This window comes from Polypterus senegalus, chromosome 9, assembly GCF_016835505.1.
Source record: "Polypterus senegalus isolate Bchr_013 chromosome 9, ASM1683550v1, whole genome shotgun sequence".
In the NCBI taxonomy this organism is placed as follows: domain Eukaryota; kingdom Metazoa; phylum Chordata; class Cladistia; order Polypteriformes; family Polypteridae; genus Polypterus; species Polypterus senegalus.
In genome coordinates, this window is record NC_053162.1 from 77,387,609 (window position 1) to 77,410,672 (window position 23,064).

Genomic DNA, 23,064 nt, shown 5'->3' on the forward strand with positions numbered 1-23,064 from the left:
AAAACACTTTCCAGGACTCTCCAAATCAGTGAAAGCTAATTTTTAATTTAATCTACTTCTTCATCTTCAAATGATAATACAACAATAGCATCAACTATTTTATTGTTTATTTGGAAGCCATTGAGTGGGAATTCCCAATCTCACTTACAAATAGTAAGTGAGACACTGCACAGTATTAACAGTTCAGCCCTATCAGGTAAGGGTACGACAGTTGTAGTTTTACTCAAACTAGGTACCATCATGCTTAAATACCGGGAACACTGGACAAGCAATACTCCTCATCCTTAACCATTTTCATTAATGTGGGACATTTCACAGCACCTTGTATTAGGGTTACCATACATCCAGGTTTCCCCAAACATGCCCTCTTTTTAGGCACCTATTTGTTTACATGGAGTGAAACCCAGAGGGGCAGGGGGCTCAAAAAATCTGGTAACCCTAGCTTGTCTTCAATCTGTGACTTGACTGTTTAAATCCCCTGTAGGACTTCTCTGCAAAAGATATCCTACATACGGTAGACAAGACTGGCTCTTTCTATAAAGGTTACTGTTACTCCAGATACCTGTCCCTATCCATTTCTATCAGTGCACACTCTGCCAGCTACAACAAGAGGTATAGAGCATAATAGCATTTTTATCAGAACTGGCACACCAATATAGTCACACCAAGTGGTAGTGCTTTGAGGCGAGGATACCGTACTGCACTTTTCACCCCTTTCATTGAAAACAACAATTTTCCTCAGGCCACGCTTTTTTCCTGTGCTATCAGTGCACCTTGTCATTAGGCTATACTCCTCGTACACCTGAAACCTTTTTCTCATTCACATTTTGTTTAAGCAGGTTGCTGTTGGTATTCTTATAGTCTGTAGTTCTGCTATTTTGTACAGCTCTCAGAAATCTTGACCCGATGCCTATGCAATTGCTTGAGGCTATTCTAACAAAAAAAATCAGGAAACATATGAGTGAAAATCCTGTACATTTAACAGCAGACAGTGTTCAGTCCAGCACTGCAGTACATTATATTCTCTTACCTAATAATTTATCTTTCATATAATCTCTTTCAATAATCAAGGGATTATTAAATATTCTTCCGTGGGGTTACCATATTCATTCTATCAAATGTTGCTCAGACTGAGTTACAGATGAATTGCCTTGGTTGAGTATTAAGGTTTGACATAAAATAATCTGAATTATATTCCACCGTACTAGCAGTCTTCTGGTATTCTAGTAACTTCTTCATCAGCACTACACACTTCCTATAAGGCAATAAACACTGGCCTACAACAATTCTGTCCGAATGGGGTGCATATTTACAGTACACGACAGAATGTTACCTATTTTTTCTGTTCCTTGCCCAGCTACATTAACTAAATTATTGACTTTTGAGTTCATCAATCATCAGTTAATTTGTGCCACGAGAAGACAATTAAAGTGATTAAAATAAATGTTAGTCGGTGTAACACTGAGGGCACAGCAATGCTATTTTAGCCTTTGTCTATGTCTATCAAATGGCAGTATATCTGTCTAATATATATAGATTGTTGACCTTGGGTAATGCCTTTCCAACATGCCATTAATGGTATACCACATATGGGCTATTCACTAAATGATTATTACTTTTTGGAATTTCTCTTCTGTGAAAACTTATGATAGCCTTGCACATGGTGCAAAGAATCACCTAATCTATGAAACTTGCTTTGAGATAAAGATGCAAATTAAACATGTCTACAGGTGGCTGACACAAGGGCACATATATCTCTCTGCACCCACCATTCATCTGGGTTTTTCTTTGGTTTTTTTTTTATTATTTTCATCAGCCCCAGACAAGTGTGATATAAAATTTGAGACTGTGTGAAAATTTTCGCTCCTTGTACTTTGTGTGCAGCATTCACCTGTCAATCCTTTGTCTGTGCTATTGCCTGCCTGAAAATGGGTTAGCACTGTACAAATTCACAAAACTTCAGCAGTTTACAGTAAGATTCACATCCCACTCATCCTCACTCTTAAGCCAATCAACAAACTACTGCGCGCTGATACAATGCATATTGCAACACATTCTGCCACAAAAATGTAGAAAATAGCCTGACTGCAGTAATATTTTCATTCCAACTGGGAATAAATAACATGGTAACAATCTTGAACTTCTTTAAGAACAATATTTAATAGGAAAAGTAATATTTTTTGCACAAAACATAAACACCGTCAGGCTGGGTTATTCCAGTTCCAAAAGGCATATGTGGAGTACCATAGGGAACAAATCAGAAAAACCATGGGTGGGGTGCTAGCCCATTGTGGGGTCTTTTTGTGCACATACCCACAATCACATCGAGCCTGTTTTGAACATTTCCTGCATTTCAAAAGCAATTTAAGCAAACTGAATACCCAGTCTAAGTGGAAGCAAATTTTTAACACTGAAAATTGAATTTATTGTTATGTTTCATTTTACTATAATGCTCACATTGGTACCACTCAGAAAGGTTTTACTATGTACTTTAATATATATTTAAAAGTTCACAAAATGTATCCTCACACTGTTCAGTGCACTTGGATCTCAATCCAGGTGGTTTACTGTGTGGTGGGTGCGGCAATGCACTGTAATCAGCGCATGCCCCCAACAACCACCGCCACCACCACACAAAATTTAAAAAGTAATTATATTTTGTTAATCTTTCAGAAGCCAGTAATTTTTACAAGTCCTATGCATACCCAATGAATTGAATATTAAATTAAATATATTAATAACTTAATCATTCTGAACTAGTCAACAAATACTATTTACTTTTTACCACTGCACTTTAATATTTAACATTATAAATCTGTATATTTCAAGAACAACTGGTTAACTGTATTTCAATACATTTTTGCTTATCGTGAATCCGGAGAATAGTGACATGTTGCATGTTGAATGGTAACAGAGTGGGGCAGCACAAATTTTAGAAATATATGTGTAACTAGCTGAAAAATATTGTTTTTAGAAAATAAAACTCCTATTCAGATTAAATATTCTGGCATCAAATTCCCTTATAGTAAAACAAAACATTTTGAGAGACACGGCACTCTCGACAGCGTTCTAATGCAATAAGACTGATTTGCTAAGTGAAAGCCGAGTTGATCGCTGAATTCCTAAACTCAGGGAAAAAATGTTTTATGACCAAAAAACACATCTCGCTGTCTGCAAATGTTCTCTTTTTTTTTTTCAATAGATTTTGAGCACAATAACAAACTAATCCTGCATTACTTAGGATTAATATTTGTACATATGAAATGAATTTTACACACCACAAAAATGCTGAATATGTTGAAAACAATTCAAAGTTAAACACTACTTTCCAAACCATTTGCATTTTTATAAGATTTTTAAGGAAATGTACTTATCTTTCCGAGTATGATTTGTTGTTAATCTTAAGAATCGATTTGATTTTAATACCATGTTAAATGGTATATTTTTTTTCTAAACATTGACAGTGATTTGAAATTATAATTTATTACCTGTAATAAAATAAACTAATTGTATCTGACATGGGTTGGTGTCGGAATACAGCTGGTTAACTTGAACTGTCATTTTACACATATAGTAAGGTTTTCGCTGTACAATACTGCAGGTTTTCTGCTAATACCAGGATCCACAACAAGGCTTACACCCTGCTACCAGATGTTTTCCCAGTATAGGCAGGAATGATAAAATAGGCATTGTTACTGTATTAATTACATAACATTCCCGCAATATTTTTCTGAGTACTTAACAACTGCTATGAAAATGCAAGGTGGACATTCCTGAACCAATCCGTTCCATCGTTAGAATTTTTTTCAATATTTATTTTTATGTGTGTATACATTATCTTGTTATTCTGATGACACCATTTTATGTCTTGTTTTTTCTGTGACTCCCATCCTTTTGTATCTGTCTTGCATGGCTCTGGCCATATTGTTTATAGCTACTGTGCCTGGTGGTGGCCACATGGCAAGAAGATCAGGTAACACACTGTATCCTAGTATTGGAATGAAGATATACAAACTTAGTTATTGTGAGAGACACTAAAGTATTCAGGCTAATGGTAGGACCTCTGCAATTATTATTTTACCATGATTTTCTGTTTTGTTGTTTTGGATTTAGCTGTATGAACCAGATGGTTATTGTTGGTATTTTTGACTCTGGCCTGCCTCCTGACTATGATTTGTGTTTGCTCCTAAAACATTTTTCCTTCTCTTGGCTTTTCCAAACCCAGTTGCAACCTTGAGGACCTGTTTTCATCATTTTTCCCACCTGTGTTTTATGCTGCCCATTTCTTCTACTTTGTTTGACATTCTCCAATACATACAGTAGTGATTTGTTGCAGATTTTAAGTTCCAAAGTCATCTGACATCTATTGCACTTGTTATATAATTTTGCACAAAAAATGAGTATTTCACATAATAAAATCAGTTTAAGTAAACATTGCAAGTGTTATCAGAGAAGAGTAAAAAGACTAAAGCTAATTATTGGCTAGTTCAGTGGCAGGCAGTGTGGTGCAGTGGTTAAGGCTTTGGACTTCAAGCTATGAGTTTGTAGGTTCAAACCCACCACTGACAGTGTGTGACCATGATCAAGTCACTTCACCCGCCTGTGCTCCAATTGCAAAAATAAAATACATGTAACCAATTGTACTGTATCTTTGATGTTGTAAGTCACTCTGAATAAAAGTATTGGCCAAATAAATAAACATAATTATACTTCAATGTAGAAAAGTGTAAAGTGCTGTATGAGAGTTAAATATTTAGACCCTGTCCTAAAAGAATTTAGGGGTTTATGCTGACACATTATTCTCATCATCTAAGCAATGTGCAGAAGTGATTAAAAAGGCTAATGAAATATTAAGTTATATTGCAACAGCTGTTGAATATAAATTGAAGGACTCTATGCTCAGAATATATAATGCACTAGTGAGGCTGAATCTAGAGTACTGTGTGAAGTTGTGGTTATCATACTATGAAAAAGACATAACAGCACTTGAAGCTGTGCAAAGGAGAGCAACAAAGCGCCTCCCAGAACTTAAGGACATGTCCTACTCTGACCCACTCTGAGAATTAAACCAGTTTAGTCTTGAGCAGAAGAGACGTGAGTACGTAATCCAAGTCTTTCAAATTCACAAAAGTGTTGATAAAGTAAATCCAACAGAATTCTTTAAATAAAGGCTGAATCATGTACTTGAGGACACCAGTGGAAAATAATGGGATAAGCATTTAAGACTGAAGGCAGGTAGCAATTCTTTATGCAAAGAGTTGTTGGAATCTGGAATAACCTGCCAAGACTTACATATAAAGCAGAAACCTTGACAAAATTTTAGAACTATCTGGATGAGATGTTAGGACAGCTTAGCAATTAGAAAAGCTAAAGAGATAGATAGACTGAATGGTCTCCTTTCATTTGTCAAGTTTCTTATGTTCTTATTTACCACAAAATTACAACTTACAAGTGAGCTGTTATATTTTACAGTTGATCTTGAAACATTTGTTAAAAAGGTAATGAAAATAAAACAATATAAAATCTTAGCCTTTTTTGTGTGCCATTAGAAAAGTATCAAAATTTTTCTTCATTCCATATTATTATCTTATTATTACACAATTTAAACAGTTTAAGTCTATTACTATCTGTATGGTAGATTAATATGTACCTACATATCATATATTCATTTGTTAATTTTTCAAACCTGCTTATGCCAACACAGGGTTAATGGAGGCCAGGGTCTATCCTAACAGGATTGGACACAAGGAAGAGAATAAAGCAGAATGTCACAACAGCCCATCACTAGACACGTACACTCCTAATGGGCAAATTTATAGTCCCTGATCTGAAAAGGGGGGGCATCAGGAGATTATAAAGGAAACCTCACATGGACACAGAAAGAATGAGCAAAACCAGGGATTTAAGCAGGTATCTTGGAGCTGTGAGGCTGCAGCATTCATCATTGCATTTCTAGGGTGTTTAGTAATTTTGTACCTTAAATGTATAAACCTGTAAAAGCGGCAATAGGGAAGTTACACAGAGAACATTTATGTCTACTTGTGGTAGCTCCCCAATCAGACTGAACTAATTTTTGAAGACTAAGTGTATAATGGGCTATCAACTTTTCCATCTTAGTTAGACACACTGTGACCACAAAATGCAAGTTTGAACATTGATTTGCTGAGAATCGCATATAAATTGACTTCTGATCACTAGGATGCAAACTGCAGCCATAAAGACAACTGGAAATTGGCCTGTCCTTGGTGCTAACCTATGTCAGTTTGAAATTCTTGTGCATGGAAAATATAAAGGGTATCTAGACTAGGTATCACTTTGGCTGAAACAAGAAAAAACATGATCAGAAATGATATAATTGCCCAAGTGTTTTTTTAAAAGACAATACTGTATATAAATATATCCCAGCTATAAATCCTTCAAATAATTTGTTGCTGTTAAAAGGGAGTACTCCATGGGATACCTTTAAAGCAATCTTCCTCAATTAAAAAAATAAATGACACATTTCTATTTTGTGAACTGCTGCAGAAACACGGGCAAAAAAAAGCTGTTGGTAACAAGATAAATCAGACTTGAAATATTTCATTAAGGAACATTGTTGTTTTTTTACAACCTGTTTTCGATTTTATCACAGTTTTCAATCTTTGGCCAAAGTTTTGTTTTAGTCATGGGTGCCATGGTGCTTCAGAGTTTAATGCTGCTGCCTTACATTTCTAGGGATTCAATCCTAGGCCTGAACACTTCTGACGTCGTGGCTGTATACTCTCTCCATGTCTGCACTGGTATTCTGCAGGGTGTTCTGGTTTTCCTCCCACATCTCAGTGATGTGTAGGTTAGGTTAATTGTCTGTGAATGTCCTAAGGTGACAACCCTAACCATAACACTGCCACATCACCTTGTATTTTTTACAGATGAATATGCTAAATTAATTCTTCCTTGTTATTATCAGTTCACCTCATCACGGTTAATGTTCATGTTATGTTTACATACGACTGAAATAATTTGTCAATTCTGAAAAGCATGTTGGAAATCTGAAAATACTTTAGGATTACTTACCAGACCTATTGATGTTTTTTCCATAATATTTGCTGTCTAATTTGAGTTATACATGCTGCAAATTATCTTTAGAAATTCTCTAGTTTTTGGAAGCAAACAGAATTGTTTGGTTTTTTTTGCAAGCATGAAGTTTTTCTTCCCAATTTCTGTGACTTCACATGACCACAACATTAATAGTTTGATTATAAAGTTAGTCGAGATAAGCAACATTGAGGGACTGGCACTCTGTGTAATAGGTTTGCCATAGTTTGGTTTCTTTGCTGATAGGTAAACTTTATAAAGCAGCCACAGAACAAAAAAACTAATATTTTTGACTGTAGAATAAAATTAGGCTAATATTGTACTAAGAGCACTTTTACCCTTTAATAATGGTCTTGTACTACCTTACTGTTTTTCTTCTGTAGTCATTACACAATTAAGTGCTACTTTTCTCCTCCATAGCCCGTGGTTACAAGGTTTTGATATATTAAATTCTATTAAGTGGTAAACTAGGTAATTTAAGGTAATGATACAATACTGAATGTTTTATTTGTATGATTCTATAGATTGACGCATCAAAAATCAAAAAAAATGAAAGCAGAAGGGAAACATGAAGCTGAGAGCATCCTGAACTTAGCGCTGCCTTTTGCTGCCTTTTAGGCATATATGCAAAAGGCCAAGGTCACAGGAGCATTGGCATCACAACAGTAGCCTCCAAACACAAAAACCTAACACGATGCAATGAGCTGCTCCCCAGTTGTCAGAACATTTACAAGGAATGCCATGGTGCCCTATATAATCCAGACTTGAGACATGTAAGTTAATAAATAATGAGTGACATCTGCCTGGTGAAGTGAAGATATGCAGGCATCAAACCCTCCGCACATAATGTACCAGCACACTGTCACAAATCCCTGTTCATAAGCCCACAAGTCAATGAATGTGGTTAGAAGCCAGCAAGGCTGACAGATATTTTATTTTGCCAGATGGATTAACCCTAGGGGACCCAGGGAGTAACTAATACTGATTTGTAAAAGTATTGATCACTGCCAGGTCCCTTTAACATCCATGTATGGTGAGAGACACAAAACAAACAGATGGTGTTAAATTGATGACAATTTTATTTAAGTCTAGCAGCTTCTTTCCTCATGCTGTCATGCTGTCTTCAGGGGAAGATTTTCAATGCAAAATAAAATTTTGACTGATTAAATGTGAATTTACACTGAGGCATCTTCACGGTGCATAAATACACAGGTAACACTTTATAATAACTTTTAGTACTTCTCTTAATTTATTTTTACCATTCATGAATAGTTTTAATTTTAGATTAGTTACAGTATCTTCAAAAATTTCTAGAACTAATTAATAAAGGATTTGTAACGATGTAACAAGGCATTACATAATGTTTGTTAATGAATTTTGAATTAAAGCTGTTATAAAGTGTTATTAGTTCCTGAATTTACATTTATTAACCATTATAACTGTTTAAATGTACAAGGACTGGTAATCTGTTAAGGATTATATAATGTGTGTTAATCACTTAATAAAGGACGTTGTTATAAAGAGCCACCAACATACAGAGAGGAGAGTCACTTTGATAAATACTTGTTTTTGGATCACTGCCCGTTGTCACATTGTATCAAAGAAGTGTTTACCTGTAACCTTACAAAGCATTAAGGTTAAAATCAGCTTCCAAGGATGGGTGGTATCTGTCTGTGCTCCTTGTGAAAGGATTGAGTGGTTTTTATATGGTGGAAATTGCTGACCTGAACCATGAGAGGTGACAAAAGGTCAGACTAGCCACAGAGGTCTGGTGCTTAGGGCAGTAACCACAGTGCTTGGTTATCTGATAATGAAGTGGTCAGTATTGCCTTTCTGTCACTCAGTAATTAAAAGAAAAGATATAGAACTTGAGGAAGGAATGGATTAGGAGAGAGAAGGCACATTATTGCAGAGGAGTGAAGGAGCTTTTAGAAGCTTTAAAAACTGACTGGGCAACGCAGTTAAATAGAGAACTACAGGCAAGAAGACAACCATAGACAGACAAGCAAAGATCTGCTAAAAATGGAGGTGTAGCATAAAAAGGATTGGTTTAATGAAGCAGTTGTAGCAGAACATAAACTTCAGTCCCCTGGCATATTTTCATAATACCAACATCTTGTATTTTAATTGCCAAATTAAAACAATACACCTAAAGGTAAAATAACAAATTTAGCTTTTATAAAAAAGATGATTGTAGTAGGAGGTCTGTTAGCAAAAAAAAAATCAAATGTGGGATTTTTTTATATCAAACATATACTCAACCAAAGGTGTGTCTCCGTGATTTATGGATAAAGTAATATTTGCAATCTCTGTGTATCTGAGGTTTAGATGTGCAGATGCTTTCTATCCAGGAATTTGAAATGAAAAGCCACATGTACTTCCAACCATTATCAAAATTGTGTAATTTAGATATTGGCCCACAGGAGATCTTATTATTATCAAGTGTTGTAGATTTCATTCAATAGTTACATCAGCAGCTGCTATTGGAGAATTTGGGAACAGGGTTCAATACAAAAGTCACTATGGCATTGATTGATATTCAAAAGCATGGTAGCTTCAGCTAAATCACTGTTTCACCCTTAAATTGCTGTAAAGTTTCTGATGGTAGAGTTGAACCTGCAAAAAATAATATGACAACAAGGGGAAATTGACATAGGCACTATGGGGAGGCACCGTGATAGAGTGGTTAGTACTTTTGCCTAAGTGATCTAGTGTCTGATCCTCACCCGGCTATGGCTTATGTAAAATGTGCACATTATCACCATATCTGCATGAGCTTTTTTTTTTTTTTGTTTTCAAGATGCTCCGGTATTCATCACACATCCCAAAGACATGCATGTTAGTTTAATTGGTGAATCCAAACTGGGCCCTGCTTGACTGGGATGGTGTGTCCATGAGTTGGTTTTTGTCTTGCCAAGATAGGCTGCAGTCTTGAGGTTCCTGAATGTTTGAGAATGTTATGTTATATTACCATACAAAAGTTTTTTTCAGTGTAAACAAAATCACCTCTTTGAGTCTTTTGAGCAAAAAATCATCATAAACTATACTTTTTTGTACATTGTGATATCTAAAAATCCATTTTTGCATATTTTCAAGGATCACCTTATCTAATTCAAAGGTATTTGGATTACTTGACCACATTCCTCATGTAATTCTATTAGTTAACATTGACAGTAAATACCAAAAAGTCATACATTAATGCCAATTAGCATTGCAATTTCCACCTTAAATGAAAGCGGGAAGTGTGTGGTCCTATTTTCCCTGAGGACCCATATAGCTCCACTGCTCAAACGTGTGCTGATGGCTGCTGAAGGGCTTAGAAACCCCTGCACCAGGGCAGACCTCTTGGGTATCCAATCTGATTCTCAGAGCTAGTCGTGGGAAACTCTCCCAGCTGGCCTGGGGCTTCACTCTGGGAAAAAAAAACTAGAAATGTTGGGACATTCCTCTGTCTGCTCAACTAAAGAGTTATTCCAACTACAGCTTCTTGTACTCTCAGGAGGCATATTTCATTCTGGAGGCATAGCAGGTTGCTGCTTAGTTCAATGTTTGCCAAACAGAAATATAAAAATGTAAACAAGGATTTAAGCGATTCACACTATGATCTATATTGCACATGAAACATTGTTAAAAGAACTGCTTTAATACTTCCAAATACTAGAAAAATTTAAATTCTTTCATTATGCAACTTTTCTGAGAATGACAGAAGCTATAAACTACTGTACTGTGTTATTGCATTGGATTGTTCTGGATGAACCTTCAAATTTTCCAAGTGCAATGAATCAAAGCAAGAAATGTTTTAGTGTGTCTTTCGACTGCAGTATAAGTCAAAATACTAATTTTGTGTCAGTTTCATTTTGTTTCAAATTTGAGTTCAACTTATACTTGCCATATGTAACCAGTACTTCACATTTATTATTCTGGCTTGTACTAATAGTAACAATAAAAATGAAAGAAAAGTAGGTAAATGAATTACTAATAATTGTCAGTTTGCATTTATTGGTAAAAATGCTCAAAGTAGTTAAATGACATTCAAGAAACTGATTAAATTAAATTTGGTTGAAGAGGAGGTAAAAAAGATAGGTAGCATGGGAATGTTACGGGTAGCACTCAGCCCTCATAATTCCAGCAGACAGGGTTTGAATCTGCTCTGCTTACTGTCTCGGTGCAGTCTGCGTGTTTGCAACCTGGCTGTATAGGGTTCTCTGATTATTCTGCTTCTCCTCCCTTACCTCAAAGCCATTCTTGATAGGTTAACTGAGGGATTTAAATGAATGTGGTGCGGATGAATGTGTCAGAATAAGTGCGGGTCCACCTTGACCAAATAATTCAGAAAATGGATGAGATGGATCAAATTACTTGGCAGCAAATTAGCTTCCATATCAAACACTATTCACAGAGTAGCTGGCAAATTAATGACAAGCTAAAAATAAGAAAAACAAATAACCAGGTACATTTTAACATTCATCTATTTTCAGACTCTCATCCTAGGCAGGAACCAACTGTGGTCAGTGCACCAGCCTATCACAGGGCATTTTCACACTCACACCAGGCAAGTTTACACTGACCAATCAGCTCAATATTCACATTTTTGAGTTTTGAAAAGTCCACAGAGACAGTGGCCAATCCAGAATTTCAATCTCCAATAGCTTGGTGGAACCATCAAAAATCATTGTCATCTGGCGTTTAAATCTCTGTTTATTAAACTTAGATTAGATACATACATACATAGAAAATTTTTCAAACTCTGCTAATCCAAGATTCTCATTTTATAGGCAAAAGCCAGATACTGTGATTGAATCCCTCCCTCTGGTTTCCTAACTATTTACTGCTTAGCGATTTTGTTAAGTGGAATTGACTTTTATCTCCTATCCGCTACAAGGCTGCCACCGGCAATACAGATCCCCTCCTTTGCTTCTTTCTTGTCTCTCCCTCTTGTCATTTACACCATATTTCAATTGGCAGCTGAGCCAGCCCTGATCAATACCTTGAGCTCTGGAATGGCCTGGAGCCCTGCTTCCAGCTGCGGGGCTCTCTATTGATCCAGCCCCAATCTCTAACAGGTTGCCAGGGTTGGCTGACTGACTGACCAGCTTTCTGCTTAAGAACATCTGACTGGTGCGGTGTCACTAAGTGCTCATCATAAGTGGGTCTGAGTTGGGGCCAAAAGGTTCTTCCTCAAAAACTGTGAACATTACATTACTGAAGTGAGCAGCGTTTTTTTCCCAGAGTATTTTTCAATGGTTTTTTGACATAGTTCAATGGCCAAATTCTCTCATTGCAAAAGAACCTTTTTAGTCAGTGGCTTATGAAATGACAGTATACACTAGGTCACCTCTTTTGCTGTTTTCTTTCAGCCCTGGACAAATGCCCAACCTTTTTTTCAAGCATAATCTAATAAGCCTCTAAGAAAAGCTCTTCTCTTTCTGTTTGACACCAGTTGTGTTCCCAGTAGATTTAGTTTTAAGATGTTGTGGTGTAGTAAACCTTAAAATGTATTGTATAATGCCAAGACCAGAAGACACTGCAGTGTGCCACTGGCACACAAGAGAGCTTGAAACTGACAAAGTAGTGAGCACTGCACAGTGTTTGCATGATTAACAACACAGTCAGCCTAAGAGTGTGATATGTAAATTGAAAAGAGTGACTACTTTTTATTAGCAATGCATCACTCAATTGGCCTTGGCTGCTGGGAGCCCACATGAGTATAAGTTATCTTATTATTACTTTATTTATAATAACAAGCTGATAATAAAGTCTATTTAAGCATCCCTTCTAAAACTAATGTCTAACAAATCAGGTTCCACGCTTCTTAAAAAATACATGCTGACTGTTTAATGCTTACATTAAAAAAGATTAAAGGAAGCAATAACCTATAAGAAAAATATAAAATAATCCATCTTCAGGATTGTCTCCATTGTTTGCTTTAAATTTCTTAAATTGCTGTTTTGCTTGATGTCAAAATATAGTTTGCAAGTTTATAGCTTTTGTACAGTTTTAGGTTACAATTAATTAATAAAGAAATTGATTAATTAACAAACTGCAGTTCAAACTGCATACTCCCTATATCCATAGATTTCATCAGCCTTTAGCAAAATTATTACATAAAAAGGGAAAAACACAGCTAATGTTATTAATAAAAACGGAACTAAGTAACTGATACATTTGTTATATGTTTTCAAAAGCAAATTAAAGTCCAATCTCCTAACATACTATAAAATAATTATGAGTCAGACTCTGTTTAGCAGAGGCACCTCACCCGTCCACCATTTCACTCCAAAAGACGTTCCTCAAAAGAAGGGCTGCAACAGGGCTTAGCCACACCCAGCGCTGCGCCCATGCCAAGGTTGCTGTGCTGTTTGTTTTTGTTTCAGTTTTAAGTGGTGATCCCAAGAGTTCCTCATCAACAAGTTAATGGGAGCCCCTGGGAGCAATTAACCCCCTACTTTAACTCTGTTCTAACCGCAGAGGTAAAAATAATCTGAAAAATGTTACCAAATAAAACAGTTCCTAAGGGAATGTCTGAAAAAACTAACCTACAGTCACTTCAATTTGTTACTTTGTAGCTATTAAAGTTGTCAGTAGTTTAATATTATAGCAGTAGTAGTAGTAGTAGTAGTAGTAGTAGTAGTAATAAGGGTATTCTGAATCAAAATAAAAACATATCATATTTTATATTGTTAATATAAAGAGCTTTGGAATATTGATCAAGTTTCCATATAATACTGTATATTAGTCATTTGCTTATTTGGAAAGTTTTGCAAAGCAGTAGTCTGGTTCTTGGATCCTGCTATTTTTGTAGCCTTTTCTCACAAGTATTCCTGCAAAAAAACAGTTAAACACTTTGAATAAGCAAGAGCAGCCTGTGACATGCAGTGCACAGTAAGTTGTTATCCTCTTAGATGCAGGCAGTGCCTCATTAATAATGAAGATGAGTCATTGATATTTGGGGATTCTGACACAGAGATTTTGATTGCACCTAAATTTACATGAGCATGATTATGGTGTTTATGATTCTTTTGAAGGAAACATCTGGAAAAAAAAACAAATTCACAATTAAAAAGTTATACTCTTGTTCTTGTGAATGTGTTATGCACCACCTTTTTTGCATTGTAGTGGAACAGCATCCATACAATAGCCAAAAATATACTGTAAATGACAGAGGGAACTGCATTTCTTTTTCAATTCTTGAATTGTTTATTCATACATGGTGGGGTGACTGTAAATTTGGTAGTTTGGGTATACTTTTGAAGCAGTAAAAAGTATTCTAAACTTTTCAAAAAAAGCATCATATAAATAATAGCCAGAAGACAACGACCACTAAACAGAAAACATCTCTTCAGAATAAGTCAGATTATCCATTTTTCCATTCATTTTCCATGTCTTTTACCAGGGTTATAGCGAGCTGGTACTTATTCTGGCTCCCCTTTGAAGTAAGATGGAAACCATTCCTGGATGGGTCACCCCATCATTATAAGACTTCCACAAGGCATGGGGAAGACATTTAAACTCTACCCAGACCCTGGATTCAATCCCTATAAGGGACTAACTAATTTAAATTTTAATCTTTTGATTTTCAATTTTTGCATAATAGTTTATGAAGACTGAAACTTCAGTTTTCAGAGTCTATCAAATGAATGTTAACTTCTAATAATATTTTAACATTGTTTCATATTTTTTAAATACTGTGTTGCCATTCATTTGTTGTTACTGCAATAAATACAGTATATCAAGAGACATGTATTCTATTATGATAATAATCAGTACTCAATTTAATAAAAAGACAACAAAAAAGCATTACTACAGTGCCATTACAAATTAAACAATATTCCAAATGATATTTTCTGAACTTGCTTGTCCATTACAGAGATAGAGAAAATGGAGCTTATTCTATCAGCATCAGACTCACTAGTAGGCAGTTTGGCGGTTACAGGCCACCTTCACACATACTGGGCCAGTTCAGAGCTGCCTGTCAGTCAAATATCACATTTTTGGACTAGGGTGAGGTGGAGTCAAAGGAAGAACATGTATAACAACGAAGTAGAAATGTATTCTTACTGAGCTTGAGTATATTTTAAGGATATTTCCACTTTTAGTATACAAATTTCTGTCAATGTTATATTCATTACATTTTCAAATGCAAAAAAGCTACATTTACTGGTATATTGTGCTAGACACGTTCATTGCTATGTGGTGCAGTGATAGCATTGCTGCTTTCTAGTAAGAAGTCCAGGGTTCACATCCCGGGTGGTCCCTGTATGGAGTTTGCATATTCTCCCTCTGTCTGAGTGGGTTTCCTCTGGGTGCTCTGTTCCCTCCTTCGGTCCAAAGATATGCAGATTAGGTGAACTAACGGTTCTAAATTGGCCCTAGTGTGTGGTTGGGGTGCGTGTGTGTTCGCCCTGTTTTAGACTGGCGCCCTCTCCAGGGTTTGTTCCTGCCTTGCATCTTAGGCTGGCTGTGATAGGCTCCAGCAACCCTCGTTACCCTGTTCAGGACAAAGTAGGTTAGACAATGACTGACTGACATTCATTACTGCAATATTAAACCAGACAAGACATAAGCTTTACTCAGCCAGTTATCTAAAATGCAGGTTTCCTTTGCTTTAGGAACAACTGCTTTATGAAAATTCATGTATATGAAGAATTAATCGTGTGCTGCTGATGCCAGCACTGATTTTCTATGCAGCCATTCCAAGAACACATTGCTGCAGCCTATGTGAGGTTGGATGTTTGAATGCAGGGCTGCATGCTGCTGATGAGCAATCCCAGTCTTGGTTATTCCAATGACCGATGCTGTGGTGCTCAGATGTTTTCTTCTCTGCGGCCTGCCTAAAAGGGTGGGGATGATCTATAGGCTGCTGTGAGATGGACTTGTGCATTCACGTGCTGTGGTTCACTTATCTTGTCACCTGTGTTGTTCATTTCTTCTTGCATTATTCTGTGCATCACAGGTCCAAAACAGATTGTGAAACATTTGGAAAAGCTTCATAAAAATTGAAAGTCTATTTCTTTGAATGTGAAACTAGAAGTGATAGATTAGTTAAAGAGTTTTATTAAACATTACATATTTAATCTGTTCATTTTATTTCATCTGTTTAATTTCATTCTGTCAATTTTCATGTAGTTTGGTGTTATTTGAGCAAAATTAAAAATTCACTGTTTTCCATTTTAATTAATTGTAATTATGTTATGAAAACTCATTTTATGAAGGCATTTTCTGGAATAAATTAGCTCCTTAAAGCATGGGAAGTCTACATCTTTCCTATGAGCACCCTGCCCAGTGAATTAGGATACAGTTAGCTTACGCTGAATTATCACAGGTCCAGGTTGCAGTTATTTAGCTAATGCAAGCTTGGTAAGATAGTGTGACTATATATTTAAAATGGGAAGATCCTACATTTTACTCTTACTTTTTTTTATTTTATTGATTTTATTGTAATCATTCCATACAAATAGATACATTTTTACAAAAAAGAGGATTGAAAACAAATCAACCCCCACCCCTCATACTCATACTTTTAATACTTAAGTGCACTTAATATCAGATACTTTAAAACTTCTACTTCAGTAGTTCTCTCATGGGCAAATTTTGCTTTTACTTTACTTTAAACTCTACTTTTAGAGAAGTATGGCTGTTGGAAACTTTATACAACACTGCTTTACAGACAATCAAATGCTGCAAGATGACATAATTAGTCTCCTGTTCCTCCATGCCTCCTACATCTATTTCAGTTTTTTAATTAAATTTTGCAAACAAGATTGACAATTAAAATTAATCACGAATGCAGAAGGTGATTTTTTATAATATGTAAATAAAGATATGTTTTGAAAAGAGTTTTGACACATTTTATTTCCTTTGTTTTCTCAGCTGCTGCTTGAACAAAAGTAAATATATATAAATGTTGCTGAAACTTACAAGATACTATCAGAAAAAAATGTTCTCACAAAGACAATGTCAAAATTGTACTGTTAAGCTCAAGCAATGGGATACCTCTGCTTGATCCATAAACTTACCATGTAAACAGATAGTCTAAAGCTTTTTAAACAAAATGGGTAGTTTGTAGTTTAATTGTATAAGTTTGTATTTTGTAGAGGAAATTAACATGATGTATGCAGTTATCTATCTATCTATCTATCTATCTATCTATCTATCTATCTATCTATCTATCTATCTATCTATCTATCTATCTATCTATTTTCTGAATAGGCTTTTTGCAGTATGGGTTCCTCGAAGCCAGGCTAATGGATCATATCAAGCAACTCTGGAACACGGCACCAATTAATTTCAGGGCACACTCACATGCCTGCAAGAACATATGGTGAATTTAGAGTCAGCAGTCAATTTAATGTGTATGTCTTTAGGATGTCAAAGGAAACCTGGGTATCTGGGAAAAACACACATGGACTCAAGAAGAGTTCCAAACATAGGGTGTTCAATCTAAAATTCAAAACCAGAACTCTTAGTCTAACAACCTATAACACTAAACACATTGAGATACCACCACTCTTTCACTCAACATGAATTTAGAGTTTCCAGTTAACCTAACATGCATATAATGGGGAGTATGCGGAGGAACACACAAACTTAAAATATGAACACAAGGACAACATAAGAATTCTGCATACAGCAGGACAGGTCTAGAATCCACTCTTGGGTTCTGCATTTGTTGATCATTCATTGGCACAAAATTAAACTGCTCTCATGTGATTACATATTTCTTAAAATATATTTCAAGGCTTTGAGTTTAGCAGGCAGAGGCATCAAAGAAAATTTGAAACTCAGTGTGTTGTAAATACTATGATGTGGACTGTATTATAAATATTGTTACAATTGACATAAAATTGAGTATAGGCTTGAAGTGAATGGGAAGCAAAAAGGTTTACTTAATGTACAGCAATAGGTGGTGTTTACAATAGATCCCATCGGCCATAATATTATTGTTTGTTTCCTATATCTCTTTTTCCTAGCCCAACCTTTCATTTGCTTTACATTCATTGAAAAGTAGCTCCTTTTGACAGGCCACTTTGTTTACATTGTCCAGTGTATTTCCCTCTGTAGAAACGACAAGCTGCCTTCCCCCATGCAACTTGTCTGCCACTACATCATTCTGGCGTGATCTTATTACTGCTTGCCAACTTGTGGGAGGTTATAAATGACATCTTCAAGGAAGCAAAACAGAAAATAAATTGCGGACCACCTTTTCTACGGGGTGTTTTTGATGTTCAAGTACTTTCTGAAAGGAAACAGCCAAGTGGCTTCAATGGTGAACACCAAAAATAATAAAGCAAGAACTGTGCCGTTATTATGCAAAAACCTGCTTAAAGGGTTTTTAACCAAATGATGCGGGCACTCACTTATGAATTTCATTTAAAGGCATCTTGTTCCATCAGCCTTCAATGTCCTGATGAAAAGATGAACCACTGTGAGAATGCTGAGGCTTTCTTTCTGAAGTGTAAACGTATGGCAGATTGGTTTGATTAGGACACTTGGATTTTTCATTGTCTTTACGTAATGGAGATTTTATTCCATTTAAAAACTTGGTCTTTTCCATATTGTTGATTTTAGGCAGTCAGTCATGGTCTGACATGGTCTGCAGTTATAACAGAATGGGAGGGCATTAGTTTAAATATCACCATTCGCTTGCCCCATGTTGACATTTCAATCTGTCTGTAAGGTAAGGGCTACGGAATACTTTGAACTTAAGAAGTGAGGGCGACGACTCACGGCAACATTTCGTGTTTGTAGTTCTCTGTGGGTGCAACTCCCCTTTAACAATTTGTGAGGTACATGGGTGTGGATTATCAAGTGATGTGTTTTCATTGCTCTTGAAAACCGTTGCCCCAGATTTTGGTTTCTAATACACTTTATCCACCTATTCTTCCATTCCTTTTGTTAGATTATTTTAGGGCTATGGGGAGCAGAGCTTATCCCAGACACATTTAATAATTATTTGATTCCTTTACAAGAGATAAATGGAAAATTTTAAACAATATGTCTCCCAGAACTCATGTAAAAGTAACACTCATTACACCCCAATTGTTATCAAAACCAATGAAGAGAGTTAAAGAAAATCAATTGAATTGAATTGCAACTGCTTTCACCTTAAATGCACTATATCAGGTAAAATTTACAGGTTAAAATCTGTAACGGGGGCTTCATCTATATATATATATATATATATCTTCATCTTATACTCATATATTGCTGTGATTTGCATTTCATTTTTCTCTCATGATTTGTACTCTTATTATTTTACAGGTGGAGTTCAAGACTTTCCAAGAAGACCATTTCAGTCTCCATATGATCCAGAAAATATCTCGTCCTTTCCACGTTTTGCAGGCTTGGACATTGTTTATTACCAAGAGGCCAAAAATGTCCGGAATTTTTGGAATATAATAATAACTGGGAGCTGCAAATCCATGAACAGAAGTAGCTGGGCATTTTTGAATTTTACCTTTTATTTTTTTTTAAAATAAAGAGACACTGGGTGCATAAGGACAGTTGGTTAGCAGGACCCGCCTACTGCTGTTTTTCTGTCCTGCTGAGCTTTGAAGCAGCAACCTTTTCACCTTTCTCCTTCAAACAAGGCACTTTAAAGGAGCAGAGGAAGTGAAAGTCACAATCTGCTTGGTGGCTATCTACCAAAAGACCCCCTCAGGTAGGACAGTGGAAGTCTGTGAAGTCCTTTACTATATAAAACGAACCTGTGGAGTGGTTTATCTTTATCTGTTTCACCTTAACTGATTTTCTGGTGTAGGAAAGAGAAGAAAGCGAGGAAACTTCAACATTTCTGCCTTTTGCAGGTTGACCATTATTCAAAATTGCCAACAAGCTTGTTTTTGGTCTTTGTGTTGCCATAGCCCAATTTTATTTTTTTTTATTAGCAAAACAAAACCTCTCACGCCATAAGGATTTGAGTTAATTAAAAAAAGATGAATGTAAATAACTGGGAAACTCAGATTTTCATCCCAGAAGATAAACCTAATTTTCTAATGTTCTCAATACTCCAGTAGCTATTATTGCTGTGCCATTTCAAAGGTATGATTGCAGGATTTTATTAATGTACAGTAGCTGTATACTTTAGATTCTCTTGTTGATAAATAATATAATAGCAACTCATTACTGAATGATGTTCACCATGAAAAGGCAATGGGAATAAAATACAGTGCAGCATTTATCTGGGTGCAGTAAAAAGCTCGTCCATGTAATATATTTTATCAAGGATAGGAAGTTTATAGATTTCATTTAGCTTCAGTGATCATTAAGTTTCAGTCAGCACTGATGAAACTTCTAAACACTGATGACATCTCTAGATAAGAAAAAGCAAACCATGAATTAAAGCATATACAAAAGCTACTGAATCCAGTGGCATTGTATACTTATCTGTTAGTTGTTTTTTTAATTTTTCCTCCAAACATTTTGTGACAATATACCTGATAGACACCAGGGATATGGCTGGTGACATGAAGGTACAGTATCTCTAAGAAAGTAGCCCTAAACACTGCTTACAAAAGGTTGCCCAAGTCTCAAATCCAAGCTAATGCTACCCTACTACAGAAGACCACCTATGCCTCACTGGGAATTGGGGTGCCAATATTATGAAAAGTTGTGCAATACAGAAACTCCTAATCTCCTTGCTTAGTGAGCCCCAATTATCTTCTACTGTATGGGGCTATTGTATAAATCCAGGCAAGAAATTAAGTTCGGGTAGATCCTAAAGAATGTATAAAAGTGTAAAAATTCGATAAAGAAGTTATTTGCAATTGGCCATTTGGTTAAAACTGTTGCCTTACATACTCTATTTAATAAAGTGTCAATCAGTTGTACATGTGATCTTACCTTAGATGTTTTGATACTTTTAGTTGGGGCAACACACGAGGCATCTGTATATTGGCTTGCACAAAATATATTTTAAATGAGCCTAGGCTTTATGGCAGATATAAAATTTCTTTCAGAAGTCAAAACCTTTCCAGGCATAAGAATATAATTTGCTTTTAAGTTTCGAAGTGGTGCTGGCTTAAAAAGTATAGTTCTTTAAGGGGCGCAGCTGGTGTCTGATCAGCTAACTGAAGGAGCAGAATTTATTTAAAAAAACTGAACCTCTCAAAAAGAATAAATGGCCATGAAATGAAACGCTCTTCACACACTATATAGTGCTTTACCCTTTTGTATGCTAAATTCCAAACACTTGCACAGCATGACCAGTACAGTGCATATGACAAGATCACAGAAACAGACACTAGGCTTACATTTGACCTTTTTACATATTTTTAACTTTTATTATAAAGCCTCTGTTTAAGAAAATGGGAATGCACCTTCTGTTTTTTTTTTTTTTAAGAACTAATAGGTACCATATTTTCTTGGCAAATGAAATACATATGTTGAATGAAGCTGATATTGGTAGTATGGGACAGTTCTAAAATATTGCATGAATATTGACAAGGGCAACAAGAAGTCAGTGCTTGGGTTTTCGTAAAAGACACTTGAGTTAGTGACTTTTTAAATTCACCGGACTAAGCTTCCTGTGGAGGTTTTCTCCTCTGGCTGCATAATAGAAAGAGAAAGAAATGCTCGGGTTTGCTTTTTCTCTGGGAATTTGATCTCTTGAACCAAATTACTTGTCAACTCACAGCTGATTAATCAGTTTCTGCCCTTTTTTTAACTTTTCTTTTTACTGAACTAGTATTTATGGATGTTTGGATGTATTTTGCACCTCTTTTTTAGGGCACTGTGCCAAGTCTGGACAGGAGCTCTTTTTAAAAGGATAATAAGTACCAAATGAAGGAACCCCTTTAAATAAAAAGGGGAAGAATTAAAGCAAGCTTTGGCACATGGTTGTGAGTTTAACACTCCAAAAAAGGGCATACTTTGTTCTTGGAATAACATCTTGGCCAATAAAGGATGAGGCTTAAGAAGTTTGTTCAGTTTCTAGTTAGTGCCTACAAAGGTTCTGAAAGGAGGTATGAAGTCTGCTTGTTCAACTAAATTACTGCTGTAAGTTAAGAGATATTGTTAATAGTAATTGCCCTAAGATACAAAATTGAGAATGTGCACAGATAAAAGCCAACTGTGGGTTTGTAACACAGGTAAGCATGTTAGGCTACTTTATACAGTGATGTTCAGTGAAAACTACAGTATGACCATTCCAGATCGGACCTAGCAGTAATCAGATTGGTAAAATCTGAAATGGGGATTGTTGAAGGTGCTCTTAATTTTTGATGTATTAGGGTACTTCATGATTAGCTCCAGGAACCAGGCAGAATCATCTTAAACTTCTTTCCTGCTTTCTTGCCATTACAGTTTTTCTTGAAGGTTCCTGAAATCACCTGTGGAATTTTGCTGCTCCTTTCACTTCTGAACCATGTATAGAACTTATGCCAATGGAAATACCTTCATTGAGATAGGGATGATGTTATGACTGCTGATTAGTTTTGGAATATGTCTTTAAGCAGATGATAAACCCTTAATTGAAGAATTGCTAATATGGATACTTTTTAAAAACCTTCATAGCTGCTTGGAGTGGTCGTGTTTTGGTTAATATGTGCTTTTTTACAGCATTGTGCCACTGGGCCACAGAAAATGTTGACTCATTTTTTGGAAATTGTACAGATGGAGCTGGGAAACAATAATATATATTAAGAAAGTAATAAATAACATAAATGTTAGTATCTTAGTGATTTCCTCAATATTGCCATATGAGTGAGTATGAAAAATTGGTGCTATCACTCAACAAGTTACACCTTCTTTAGCATTGCTGTTTGTAGTGGAGAAATGCCTGTAACCAGGGTGTCAGCCGAATTCTAGTTTCTGATGCCAGTGGAAAATATCATTTCACATTCATCATTAAATCTAAAAGTAAATTAGGATGTTGTCAGTTACAAAACAATTAATACTTTGTTTATAACAAAATATTCTAAAACACACAAGTTCTAATTTTGCCTTGTAGGGGCTCAATTCCTATCCCAGTGGTATAGAGCACAAGGCAGG

At 35.8% G+C, this 23,064-nt stretch overlaps 1 protein-coding gene across 1 annotated transcript in view; it reads right to left on the reverse strand.

The window, feature by feature from the left end:
• Positions 1-549: 549 nt before the first annotated feature.
• LOC120534873 (zinc finger homeobox protein 3-like) overlaps positions 550-23,064 on the reverse strand; it is a 68,415-nt gene continuing 45,900 nt past the window's right edge. The window contains exon 4 of the mRNA XM_039762389.1: positions 550-600. Within this exon, the coding sequence (XP_039618323.1) occupies positions 550-600 (51 nt within the window). The remainder of the gene's footprint in view (positions 601-23,064) is intronic.